Source organism: Rutidosis leptorrhynchoides, chromosome 1 (assembly GCF_046630445.1).
Source record: "Rutidosis leptorrhynchoides isolate AG116_Rl617_1_P2 chromosome 1, CSIRO_AGI_Rlap_v1, whole genome shotgun sequence".
Classification (NCBI taxonomy): Eukaryota; Viridiplantae; Streptophyta; class Magnoliopsida; order Asterales; family Asteraceae; genus Rutidosis; species Rutidosis leptorrhynchoides.
Genome location: NC_092333.1, coordinates 557,950,283 through 557,964,909, shown reverse-complemented (window position 1 = coordinate 557,964,909; position 14,627 = coordinate 557,950,283). Strand labels below are relative to the sequence as shown.

At 33.8% G+C, this 14,627-nt stretch overlaps 1 protein-coding gene across 1 annotated transcript; it reads left to right on the top strand.

Annotated features, from left to right (window-relative positions):
- The first annotated feature begins 4,808 nt into the window (after positions 1 to 4,808).
- Positions 4,809 to 6,350, top strand: LOC139843921 (uncharacterized). Its single transcript, XM_071834108.1, has 2 exons — positions 4,809 to 6,161; positions 6,252 to 6,350. Exons 1-2 carry the CDS (start codon positions 4,809 to 4,811, stop codon positions 6,348 to 6,350), a joined length of 1,452 nt encoding a protein of 483 aa, XP_071690209.1.
- The last annotated feature ends 8,277 nt before the right edge of the window (positions 6,351 to 14,627 follow it).

The following is a 14,627-nucleotide window of genomic DNA, read 5'->3' as shown; positions in this document are numbered from 1 at the left end:
CTTCAGTTCCCAACATTACTTCAAAACATTCATACTTTAAACTCGAAGATTTCAGAATTTAGAAACTAAAATAGTTTCTTTTATGATGTAACACAGATAGCGCGAAGAGATAAATAATCTCAGATGAGAATAGTTATGAATATATCTCCAGAAATACCGAGGATATTTATAATGAAAGATACGATGATATCTTAGAATATTTAATATAAGAGGATGATGAAGAATATTGTCCGCAAGAGTTTTAGAGTAAGGAATAAGGTATTCGCTAAAGACTTCAGCAGACACTGAATCATTTGGATTCTTTGAAGGCAGATTTAGTCTTGGTGATTTATCCACAGCCTCCTTCATACTTTGCTCAATCCGTTTTCCAGTTTCAAACCTTCTCTTTTTCTGAGTTTTGCCAACACACTATTTTTTATCATCAAACTTTTGACTGTTACGGTTGTCTACAGTTTCTACTGCTTTATCAGCATTTTTACAAAATTCGGGGAACTAGTTCGCGGTTTAGGGTGTTTTTCAGAAACTTCACATTCGTAGTATGTAAGTCTTGGAGGTAGACGTTATATGTATATATATAACTGTTGGCGTAGAATTGCTGTGAAATTTGAGAATAACGATTCAAGCTTTTTGGTATGGTAACTACCATTACAAGAAGCAGATGAGTACATGATGAGTTTTTATGAATAATATAGATATTTTTCAGAGAGACTAAAGCCGAAGTTGCTGGTACATCGGCTGATAATATGGTGGAATATGAAAGATTCCCCGGTAACGATGGCAATCGTATAAATCGAGGTTATAATAAGTTTAGTCCGACTGAAAAGTCGAAGTTGACTTGCTGGAGCTGTGACAAAATTTGCTACTTTGAAAAGGAATCCTAAAGTTATTTTTGCTAATAGATGCCAAAGGATCTTACGCGGGTACGTGTTAAACTACGACTTTGGTTTCGAGAGTTTTTTTTAGGTGCATGACTGTGGGTAACATGTGGTTGGATCATCATCTCAATTGTTCATTATTTGAAGTGTCTTCAGGAATTTCGAAGGGTTCGAACACAGATTGTAATCGTTAATATACATATGATGTTCTAGAATTTTGAATGATACGAATATTTTTCTGGGTAGAAGTGATGTTTTAGCACAATTTTGAAGTCAAAGTATAACTTTGAAAGATATAGGGATTTAAGAGTAAAGGTATCGGTTATATCTTGTCACACCCTCAAATAGGGCCTGGGGTATTTGTGACTAATTATATCAAATCATAGTTGTATAAATGAGAACGACTCTATATGAGACGTTTTGAATAAAACATTTATTAATAAAACATCGGAAGCATTAAAAGTTTTTACATCAAATCCAAACCGAAATAGTATTAGTTTTAACATGCAAAGTAAATGTAATGAAATGAAGACTCCATGCAGCAGCATTCAATTCATCATGTAGCATTCATAGCAATCACCTTATTCATCACCTGAGACAAAACATGCTTAAAGTGTGAACCAAAAAGGTTGAGTGAGATTCATAGGTTTATATAATATGCATTAGACCACAAGATTTAGTTTAAAGCTGATTGATACCAATTATATCAATCTAAAAAGAGTTGCTGCAGTTTGTAATATCGCTACTAGACAAAAGTTTACCCCTCGACACCTTGAACAGTCAGTGTCAGTTGAATCATTATTATGTAACCAAAGACCATCAGTCAAATAGTTAGAGACGTCACTCTCAGTAGTGCTACTCACAATAACTAAGTTTGCATCTTATACCTCAGCAATTAACGATATTACGGTGGGCATTTGCATGACAAAGCACGACAGCACAATAACATTTTAGTACTTGTGTCTAAACGTAAAACAATTATAAAGCAAGCATGTGTCTTACCCCAAAAGTTATAAACAGTTAAGTAAACAGTAAAAGTGGGGCTATGAAAATCACCTTAAATAGCAGTTGAAGTATTCCACGCAAGAAGGAAAGTCAAGTAAGTAAGTGATCTGGATATCAACCTAGAGGTATAATGTTTGATTAGTTAATGTCTAACTTGACGTAAAGTATGTTTATTAATATAGCAACTATATTGACAGTGACGGTTTTCGAGAAAAGTTCCTATTTCTCAAAAGTTTCTATTTTTAGAAACCTACTATTTATGGAAAGCTTCCACTTATAGTAAACTTCTAGTTTAAGAATGTTCGGGTTATAATTCTTAACAAAGATGTTGTACAATCTCGCCCAAACTTCGTCGCTAACATGCAAGTCACTCGAATGATCTATTGTTACCGAGCGGCCCAGGATCTCTTGACCAGAATCTAAGTCTTGGCATTCGAGATCCACAAGCATCCCATAATGGTAACAAGGATCACCCTAGGCCACAAGTAGCGGTGATGTTTGTAGTCTTTGTACCCTATCTTTAATTATAACCTTCACGTTATGTGTGTATATACATATATATTCATTAATTTGATTTTAATTATAATTCCTATATATTAATTCATAAAAATACTTTTATAATTTTTAGTAACATATATTACTAATTATAACATGTTATTTATTTTAATTTTAATTGCATATAAGTTATTACATTATTTACATGTTTCGGTAAAAAAATAATAAACCGAAGTAAATAGTAAAAAGTAAAAAGTAAAAAGTAAAAAGTAAAAATTAAGAAAAGAATACTTACTAGTAGTAATTCTTCAAAGAGAGAATGAGAGAAATTTTGGTGTGAGTTTGAATGAGAAATGAGGGGTATTTATACTTGAAAAAAATTAGGTAAAAATAATAAAGTAATTAAAAGAAAAAATATTTTAATTCTTAATGGGATTTTAATAATTAAAAGTATTAAATGTTAGGTCATGAGTCATCTACAAAATAAAATAATAAAAGTAGTAGTCCATTATAATTTTAAAATAAAAAATATTTTTTTTAATATTTTTTTTTTTTTTTTAATTAATAAATACGAATTTTTGTAAAATATTAAATAATTTCAGTATTTTACATTTTTAATACATAATTATGATTTATTTCAGTATTATATATATGTTAATTAAAAATTATGATTTTAATTTAATTATGATTATTACTTATGGTTTTTATTAGGTTTACTAATGTTATTATATTTTTTTAATTGTATTTATTATAATAAAAGTAATATAAAGTTTAGATAAATTAAATTATGTCAAATTATATAAATTAATATTATATGATTTATTTAAGCGTACGTTGTTGACAAAAAATTTCTATTCGGTCAATGTTTAATTGTATATAACAACCCTTAAATAATTAATACATATAGTCAGGCAGAAAACCCTAGGGTCAATTCAGTAAATTTAGAAGTAGAAAAGTGAGGGTTGTTATAGTGAGTGGTATCAGAGCACAGACTAGTATAGAGAACCAGGATTGCATTTTCTGTGTGCCTTATGTGTTAGCTAGGGTGCCTTAGCAATCTTTAGGACTATAGCCTTTCCTGCCTTAGTTTTAATTGCCTATTCCATATTATCTTGATATCTGTTATCTATACTTTTACTTCTTACCTTACGTCTTTCTTAGAACGCTAACCTTATTGTGTTTCGAAGAAACATGGTTCACGGCGAATCAAGCAACGCAATTCCAAACGTCACCATGACATCTCCCCAATTCGAACAACTGCTGGCTGCGGCATAAAGCAATGGCAACAATAGCGCACCGCGAAACCTTCCGACTATTTATTCATATCAGAATTTCATGAACTACCAGCTCCCTACATACAAGGGTATTGAAAGACCTGAGTTTGGGAACATGGAAATGGTGGATGCTGATCTCATAAACTACACCAACCAATTTCAAGAATTTTCTTTCATGAATCCTCACATGACTACTCCCGAGTATCTAGGGATCCAACACTACATCAATGGGTTACCTGATGGACTCCGAAGGGGCGTCGCCGTATTAAATCCAAGGACCATACAAGAAGCCATTTGTATGACAAACCAGCTAATTAACAAACCTGGGAGGAAAGGAGATGCTAAAAGAAAGTGGGAAGAGATAGAGCAAAAAGACTCTAAGGGTGAACCCGACAAACGCTATAAAGGAACCCTTCCTTGTTGCCAAAGGTGTGAGAAACATCACCTTGGGAAATGTAACGTTATGTGCTCCAAATGTAAGAAAGTGGGTCACATAGCCAAAAATTGTGGAGTTACGATTCCCACAACTCAAACTTCTGCAACAAAAGCTAATGGAACCATTCCTACTTGCAATATATGTAGAGGAGTAGGCCACCACAAGCATTAATACCCGAATGGGAAAAAGGATCAACACAAACCCTCTATTTCAAAGAAGAACTGATAATCCTCAGGATTTTCGTTTCGTCCATTATGTCTATTTCATTTATGTAAAGGCATTGTCTACCGTACTTCTCATTTCCTTCTATGTGTAATAAGGATGATTTATCCATTCGTTGTTAATAACAAGTTAAGTGGTTATTTTTATATGTCTTGACTTATCTTGCCATATGTGTGTGATTATGTGATTATTATTGATGATAATTACATATTATAATTATTGCATCATAACTCTTCAACTAATACTATAATTATGTATTGAAGAACAATGGCTGAAGAACAACAACCAAGTAACAACATCAACTCTCCTAACGTTACTATCACAAATGAGCAATTTCAACAACTCCTTGTTGCCGCTAAAGGCAGCAACAATAATCAAAACAACAACAATGGAAACCGAAACTCTCCGAATTGATGCTCACATAAAGAATTTATGAATTGTAAGCCACCAAGCTATAAAGGAACCGAAGGACCAATTGAACTGAACCGCTAGTTCGAAAAGATGGAATCTGTGTTTCGTTTGTGTAACTGCGGTGAAGCTGACAAGGTCAAGTATGCTACTGGAAATCTATCTGGTGGAGCTTTAACTTGGTGGACTGCATATGCTGGTATAGTTGGATGGACTACTGCCCTAGCCATACCATGGAAAACATTAAAAACCATGCTGGCTGGTAAGTATTGTCCCAGGAATCAAGTCCAGAAATTTAAAGTCGAATTCTGGGAGTTAAGAATGAAAAATCTTGAAGTTGAAGAATACAGCAACCGATTTCTGGAGCTAGCTGCTCTATGCCCTAGTATGGTTACTCCTGAAAGCAATAAGATTGAAAAGTATATCATCGGTCTTCCTCCTCAGATTCAGGGGAATGTTATAGCTGCGGGTAAAGAAACTATCGAGGCTACGATGTTGATGACTCAAAATCTGGTTATGGCTGCGAGAAGAAATGCCAAGGAAAAACAGACCGAAGTGAAGGCTACTGATAACAAAAGAAAGTTTGAGCCTACTCAAGGTACAGGTCAGAATTCAAACAAGAAGGTTGGTGATACTACAAAAAGTAGTTATATTGGAACAAGGCCGCTATGTAATCGCTGTGATAGGCATCATTATGAGTTTTGCACTGCTGTGTGTGGAAAATGTAAGAAGAATGGTCACTCGGCCAAGAATTGCAAGGTTGGTCTGCCTACTACAAATACAAATCAAACCTTGCCTACTTGTTTTGGTTGTGGGGAAAAGGGGCATTACAAAACCAACTGCCCTAAAAACAATACCGCAACAACTGGTAATACTAAAGGAAGAGCATTCGTCATGACTGCTGAAGAAGCTAGGGACGACGATGACGTCATTACTGGTACATTTCTTATCAACAACTGCTATGCTTCTGTTTTATTCGATACTGGTGCTGATAGAAGTTATATGTCTACTGAATTCTGTGCCTTATTTGACGAGAAACCTCAAAACTTAGACACTAAGTATCTTGTAGAAATGGCCAACGGGAAATTTATAAAAGTTGACCAGATCTACAAGGAATGTAATCTGACTCTAGCCAATAAAACCTTCAAGGTTGACTTATTGCCCGTTGAACTAAGAAGCTTTGATGTAGTCTTAGGGATGGATTGGTTATCCCCAATGAAAGTGGGTATCCAGTGTTTTGATAAGACAATTAATATTCCTCTCGAAACTGGTGAAATTCTTGTTATCCAAGGAGATAAGAGTGGTTCCAAAAATAATCTTATCTCATGCATCAAAACCCGAAAGTACCTTATGAAAGGATGTCAAGCTATTTTGGTTCACATAAAGGAAGTCAAGCCAGATGAACGGCGTATTGAAGACGTTCCTGTTGTTAAAGACTTTCCTGAAGTATTTCCTGATGAACTCCCTGGTCTTCCACCACAAAGATAAGTTGAGTTTCAAATCGATTTGATCCCCGGTGCTACACCTATTGCAAAGGCACCATACCGGCTAGCTCCATCAGAAATGAAAGAGCTATCTATGCAACTACAAGAGCTTCTGGAGAAAGGATTCATTCGTCCTAGCTCATCACTGTAGGGAGCACCTATATTGTTCGTCAAAAAGAAAGATGGTTCAATGAGGATGTGTATCGACTATCGCGAACTAAAAAAGTTGACCGTCAAGAATCGTTATCCTCTCCCTAGAATCGATGACTTATTTGATCAGTTACAAGGATCAAGCATCTATTCCAATATCGACCTGAGATCTGGATATCATCAACTTAAAGTTAAGGAATCCGATGTTTCTAAGACTACCTTCCGGACTCGTTACGGACATTACGAATTTTTGGTAATGCCCTTTGGGTTAACTAACGCTCCTGCTATGTTCATGGATCTCATGAACTGTGTATGCAAGCCTTATCTCGATAAGTTTGTGATTGTTTTCATCGACGATATTCTCATATACTCTAAGAGTGAGAAAGAACACGAACAATACCTCCGACAAATTCTGGAATTACTAAAGAAGGAACAGTTGTATGCTAAGTTCTCCAAGTGTGAATTTTGGTTAAAGACTATTCAGTTTTTGGGACATGTAGTTAACAGTGATGGAATACATGTCGACCCCGCGAAGAACTCGGCTATTCAGAACTGGGAAACACCTAAGAACGCGAAACACATTCGTTAGTTCCTAGGACTTGCCGGTTACTATCGGAGATTTATCAAAGATTTCTCCATTCTTGCCAAACCACTCACCAAGTTGACTCATAAGGATAAGAAGTTTGAGTGGTCCATTGAACAGGAATATGCGTTTCAGACCCTGAAAGAAAAGTTGACTACCGCTCCAATCTTATCACTACCCGACGGAATTGAAGACTTCGTAGTCTATTGTGATGCTTCAAACCAAGGTTTTGGGTGTGTGTTAATGCAACGCCAGAAAGTCATTGCATATGCATCCAGACAATTAAAGAAGCATGAGAAGAAGTATACTACCCATGACTTAGAACTAGGAGCTGTAGTATTTGCATTAAAGATATGTCGACACTATCTTTATGGAATCAAATTCACCATATTCACCGATCATAAGAGTCTCCAGCACATCTTTGATCAAAAGCAACTGAACATGAGACAAAGACGTTGGGTCGAATTACTAAATGACTACAACTGTGAACTCAAGTACCATCCTGGTAAGGCAAATGTTGTTGCTGATGCACTCAGTCGAAAGGATCGAGTCAAGCCTATCCGAGTGCAAGCTTTGAATATGATCATTCAAACAAATCTGACAGCTAAAATTTGGGAAGCACAACTAGAAGCTATAAAGCAAGAAAATATCAAACATGAAGGACCTTCAGGATTTGAAAACCAATTACAAATCAAGGAGAACGGAACACGGTACTACAACAACCGTATCTGGGTTCCTCAATTCGAAAATCTGCGAAAGCTAGTCTTGGATGAAGCACATAAGACTAGATATTCTATTCACCCAGGCTCCAGTAAGATGTATCACGATGTGAAAGAATTTTATTGGTGGCCTAATCTGAAATCTGATATTGCTGAATATGTGAGCAAGTGTCTTACTTGTTTAAAAGTTAAGGCCGGGCATCAAAAGCAGTCTGGTTTACTTCAATAACCGGATATTCCGCAGTGGAAGTGGGAATGTATCGCTATGGACTTTATTACTAAATTACCCAAGACTTCTAGTGGTAATGATACTATATGGGTCATAGCAGATCGTCTTACTAAATCTACTCATTTCTTACCGATCAAAGAAACTGACAAAATGGAGAAATTGTCGCAACTTTATCTTAAAGAGATTGTCTCATGTCATGGAGTTCCTATTTCTATCATTTCTGATCATGACAGTCGATTCAGTTCCAGATTCTGGAAATCCTTACAAACTGCTCTTGGAACTCAACTCGACATGAGTACTGCTTATCATCCGCAAACTGATATTCAAAGTGAACGAACCATTCAAACGTTGGAAGATATGCTTCGCGCTTGTGTTATCGACTTGGGCAAAGGCTGGGATAGACATTTGCCTTTGGTTGAATTCTCTTACAATAATAGTTACCACTCAAGTATTAAGGCTGCACCTTTTGAGGCCTTATACGGACAAAAATGTAGATCCCCACTGTGCTGGAATGAATTAGAGGACAGACAGTTAACCGGTCCTGAAATCATACATGAGACAACCGAAAAGATAGTTCAGATTAAGAAACGAATAGAAACTGCCCGCAGCCGACAGAAAAGCTATGCTAATAAAGGTCGGAAAGATTTGGAATTTCAAGTTGGTGACAAAGTCATGTTGAAAGTATCCCCTTGGAAAGGCGTCGTTCGTTTTGGTAAACGAAGCAAACTAAGTCCACGTTTTGTTGGACCCTTCAAGATTACTGAAAGAATTGGACCCGTGGCTTATCGATTAGAATTACCTACTGAACTTAGCAGCGTACACGACGTATTTCATGTCTCGAATCTTAAAAAGTGTCTCGCTGATGACACTCTCGTTATTCCTTTGGATGACATTCGCATTGATGATAAAATGCACTTCATAGAGGAACCCGTAGAAGTCATGGACCGATCTGCTAAATGCTTGAAACAAAGCACCATACCTATTGTTAAGATCCGTTGGAATTCACGACGTGGCCCCGAGTATACCTGGGAATGTGAAGACCAAATGAAACAGAAATATCCCCATCTCTTCTTAACCGCTGATGCATCCGAGAAGTCTACCTAAAACTTTGGGACGAAGTTTTTATTAACGAGGAAGTACTATAACAACCCTCACTTTTTGACTTCTAAATTTACTGAATTGACCCTAGGGTTTTCTGCGTGACTATATGTATTAATTATTTAAGGGTTGTTATATACAATTAAACATTGACCGAATAGAAATTTTTTGTCAACAACGTACGCTTAAATAAATTATATAATATTAATTTATATAATTTGACATAATTTAATTCATCTAAACTTTATATTACTTTTAATATAATAAATACAATTAAAAAATGTAATAACATTAGTAAACCTAATAAAAACCATAAGTAATAATCATAATTAAATTAAAATCATAATTTTTAATTAACATATATATAATACCGAAATAAATCATAATTATGTATTAAAAATGTAAAATACTGAAATTATTTAATATTTTACAAAAATTCGTATTTATTAATTAAAAAAAAATTTTAAAAAAAAATATTTTTTATTTTAAAATTATAATGGACTACTACTTTTATTATTTTATTTTGTAGATGACTCATGACCTAACATTTAATACTTTTAATTATTAAAATTCCATTAAGAATTAAAATTTTTTTTCTTTTAATTATTTTATTCTTTTTATCTAATTTTTTTCAAGTATAAATACCCCTCATTACTCATTCAAACTCATACCAAAATTTCTCTCATTCTCTCTTTGAAGAATTACTACTAGTAAGTATTCTTTTCTTACTTTTTACTTTTTACTATTTACTTTTTACTATTTACTTCGGTTTATTATTTTTTTTACCGAAACATGTAAATAATGTTATAAATTATATGCAATTAAAATTAAAATAAATAACATGTTATAATTAGTAATATATGTTACTAAAAATTATAAAAGTATTTTTATGAATTAATATATAGGAATTATAATTAAAATCGAATTAATGAATATATATGTATATACACACATAACGTGAAGGTTATAATTAAAGATAGCGTACAAAGACTACAAACATCACCGCTACTTGTGGCCTAGGGTGATCCTTTTTACCATTATGGGACGCTTGTGGATCTCGAATGCCAAGACTTAGATTCTGGTCAAGAGATCTTGGGCCGCTCGGTAACAATAGATCATTCGAGTGACTTGCATGTTAGCGATGAAGTTTGGGCGAGATTGTACAACATCTTTGTTAAGAATTATAACCCGGACATTCTTAAAACTAGAAGCTTACTATAAGTGGAAGCTTTCCATAAATAGTAGGTTTCCAAAAATAGAAACTTTTGAGAAATAGGAACTTTTCTCGAAAACCGTCACTGTCAATATAGTTGCTATATTAATAAACATACTTTATGTCAAGTTAGGCAGCATGTTGTAATGTCGTCAAAAGGACGAGGGTTTCGTAATGTCCAACAGCCCCGTAATAATCTAAAAACCTTGGTTCTCACCCCAACTACTGAATCCGTTACTTGTGGGAAAGTTTTATTTAAAAGCTGCAATCCGATGTTCTTTTTCTCACTTTGGTAAGAAGCGAACATCACTAACCCGTAAGCATAACATGTTTCTTTTTGTTGCATGTTAGAAGCTCTTTCTAATTCACGAAATCCTATGTTGGGATATGTTGAGTCAAAATAGGTTCTTAACCCGTAGCGTAAAATTGCATTTGGGTTCCCCGCATTTAACGCTTTAAAGAAAACACGGCGTAACTTAAACTCTCCCCAATGTGATATACCCCACCTATCAAAGGAAAGCCTTTAATAAACTAAGGCATTTCTGGAAAGTCTTTCAAATGTTTGACAAGTTAATTTCGCCATAACAAAATGTGCTGATGAATTCTGACCGACTCTAGACAAGATTTACTCAATCATATCCTCTGGTAGGTCTTCTAAAATATTCAGTTGTCTACCCTTAATGTCCATTTTGTTTTTATACTGTAAAATAGACAAGGATTAGATTCGTAATAACAAACAATACAAGCAATTTTTACATAGAACATAAAAGTACAAGCACACTACAATACATTTATTACACAACATGCTCACACCCCTCTAATCTGAATCACTGGTTTCTTTTTCTTCAGACTTGGTTCTTTTTCCTAATTTTCTATGGATATATGATGTTCCTCTAATACGAGCCGTCGTTTTCCACATTGGTTTAGAAAAACCTGGTGGTTTAGAGGTTCTCGGGTTATTGTCACGATACTGAAAATACGGGTGTTGACGGTACATATAAAGTTCATCGGGGTCGGAATCAGATTTCTCTATTTTGATGCCTTTTCCCTTATTATTTTCTTTCGCCTCATTAAATTGGGTCGGGGTAATTTCTATAACATCATCGGAATCCTCATCAGGATCAGATTCATCAGAAAATTGGTAATTTTCCCAATATTTTTGCTTCCTTAGCAGAAACACCATTGACCATTATTAACTTTGGTCCATTGGTTGAGGATTTTCTTTTATTTGACCGGTTTTCTGTGGTTCCTACTATTTCCCCCTCCGGAACCTCTTCTTCTTCTGGTTCCTCTTCTTCTGGTTCCTCTTCTTTCGGTTCCTCTTCTTCCGGTTCCGTTTCCTCTTCTTCCGGTTCTTCGGGAACTTGTGAATCTTGCCAATATATATTCGACTCTTCGTTATTATTAGGTGAGTCAATGGGATTTGTGCTAGAGGTAGACATCTATCACACAATATCAAACATGTTAAGAGATTAATATATCACATAATATTTACATGTTAATAATATATAGTTTCCAACAAAAATGTTAAGCAATCATTTTTAAAGAAAACACGGTCGAAGTCCAGACTCACTAATGCATCCTAACAAACTCGATAAGACACACTAATGCAAATTTTCTGGTTCTCTAAGACCAACGCTCGGATACCAACTGAAATGTCCCGTTCATATTGATTATAAACGTTCCATATTAATTGATTTCGTTGAGAGGTTTTGACCTCTATATGAGACGTTTTTCAAAGACTGCATTCATTTTTAAAACAACCATAATCTTTATTTTATCAATAAAGGTTTTAAAAACATTACGTAGATTATCAAATAATGATAATCTAAAATATACTGTTTACACACGACCATTACATAATGGTTTACAATAGAAATATATTACATCGACATATGTTTCTTGAATGCAGTTTTTACACAATATCATACAAACATGAACTCCAAATCTTGTCCTTATTTTAGTATGCAACAGCGGAAGCTCTTAGTATTCATCTGAGAATAAACATGCTTCAAACGTCAACAAAAATATTGGTGAATTTAGGTTTAACCTATATATATCAAATCGTAATAATAGACCACAAGATTTCATATTTCAATACACATCCCATACATAGAGATAAAAATCATTCATATGGTGAACACCTGGTAACCGACATTAACAAGATGCATATATAAGAATATCCCCATCATTCTGGGACGCCCTTCGGATATGATATAAATTTCGAAGTACTAAAGCATCCGTTACTTTGGATGGGGTTTGTTAGGCCCAATAAATCTATCTTTAGGATTCGCGTCAATTAGGGTGTCTGTTCCCTAATTCTTAGATAACCAGACTTAATAAAAAGGGGCATATTCTATTTCGATAATTCAACCATAGAATGTAGTTTCACGTACTTGTGTCTATTTTGTAAATCATTTATAAAACCTGCATGTATTCTCATCCCAAAAATATTAGATTTTAAAAGTGGGACTATAACTCACTTTCACAGATTTTTACTTCGTCGGGAAGTAAGACTTGGCTACTGGTCGATTCACGAACCTATAACAAATATGTACATATATATCAAAGTATATTCAAAATATATTTACAACATTTTTAATACGTTTTAATGTTTTAAGTTTATTAAGTCAGCTGTCCTCGTTAGTAACCTACAACTAGTTGTCCACAATTAGATGTACAGAAATAAATCGATATATATTATCTTGAATCAATCCACGACCCAGTGTATACATGTCTCAGGCTAGATCACAACTCAAAGTATATATATATTTGGAATCAACCTCAACCCTGTATAGCTAACTCCAACATTACTGCATATAGAGTGTCTATGGTTGTTCCAAATAATATATATACATGGTTCGATATGATATGTCAAAACATTTGCATACGTGTCTATGGTATCCCAAGATTATATAATATATTAGAATACATATATAATACAATATAAGTTAGCTAGGATATGATTTGTATAGATTTGTTAAACATTTTTCGTAGCTAAAAAGATCAAAAATATCCAATCTTGTTTTACCCATAACTTCTTCATTTTAAATCTGTTTTGAGTGAATCAAATTGCTATGGTTTCATATTGAACTCTAATTTAAGAATAAAAATAGAAAAAGTATAGGTTTATAGTCGGAAATTTAAGTTACATGTCAATTACTAAAGAGGTAGTCATTTCCGTCGAAAGAACGACATCTTGGTGACCATTTTGAAAAACATACTTTCACTTTGAGTTTAACCAAGATTTTTGGATATAGTTTCATGTTCATATGAAAAATTATTTTCCCAGAAGAACAACTTTTAAATCAAAGTTTATCATAGTTTTTAATTATCCAAACCAAAACAGCTCCCGGTTTCACTACGACGGCGTATATCCGATTTTATGGTGTTCATCGTGTTTCTAGGTTTTAAATCATTAAGTTAGCATATCATATAGATATAGAACATGTGTTTAGTTGATTTTAAAAGTCAAGTTAGAAGGATTAACTTTTGTTTGCGAACAAGTTTAGAATTAACTAAACTATGTTCTAGTGATTACAAGTTTAAACCTTCGAATAAGATAGCTTTATATGTATGAATCGAATGATGTTATGAACATCATTACTACCTCAAGTTTTCTGGATAAAACTACTGGAAATGAGAAAAATGGATCTAGCTTCAAAGGATCCTTGGATGGTTTGAAAGTTCTTGAAGCAGAATCATGACACGAAAACAGTTCAAGTAAGATTTTCACTCGAAATAAGATTATTATAGTTGTATAAATTGAATCAAAGTTTGAATATGAATATTACCTTGAATTAGAAAGATAACCTACTGTAAATAACAAAGGTTTCTTGATCTTAGATGATTACTTGGAATGGATTAGAAAGCTTGGAAGTAGACTTGCAAACTTGGAAGTATTCTTGATTTTTATGAAACTATACTTATGAAATTTATGAAGAACACTTAGAACTTGAAGATGGAATTTGAGAGAGATCAATTAGATGAATAAAATTGAAGAATTAAAGTGTTTGTAGGTGTTTTTGGTCGTTGGTATATGGATTAGATATAAAGGATGTGTAATTTTGTTTTCATGTAAATAAGTCATGAATGATTACTCATATTTTTGTAATTTTATGAGATATTTCATGCTAGTTGCCAAATGATGGTTCTCACATGTGTTAGGTGACTCATATGGGCTGCTAAGAGCTGATCATTGGAGTGTATATACCAATATTACATACATCTAAAAGCTGTGTATTGTACGAGTACGAATACGGGTGCATACGAGTAGAATTGTTGATGAAACTGAACGAGGATGTAATTGTAAGCATTTTTGTTAAGTAGAAGTACTTTGATATGTGTCTTGAAGTCTTTCAAAAGTGTAAGAATATATATCAAAACACAACATGTATATACATTCTAATGGAGTAGTTAAGTCTTCGTTAGTCGTT

Coding starts and splice junctions, on each gene's coding strand:
- LOC139843921 (XM_071834108.1), top strand. CDS start 4,809: ATGGAATCTGTGTTTCGTTTGTGTAACTGCGGTGAAGCTGACAAGGTC. Junction 6,162..6,251: donor TTGTTAAAGACTTTCCTGAA/GTATTTCCTGAT, acceptor CCTATTGCAAAG/GCACCATACCGGCTAGCTCC.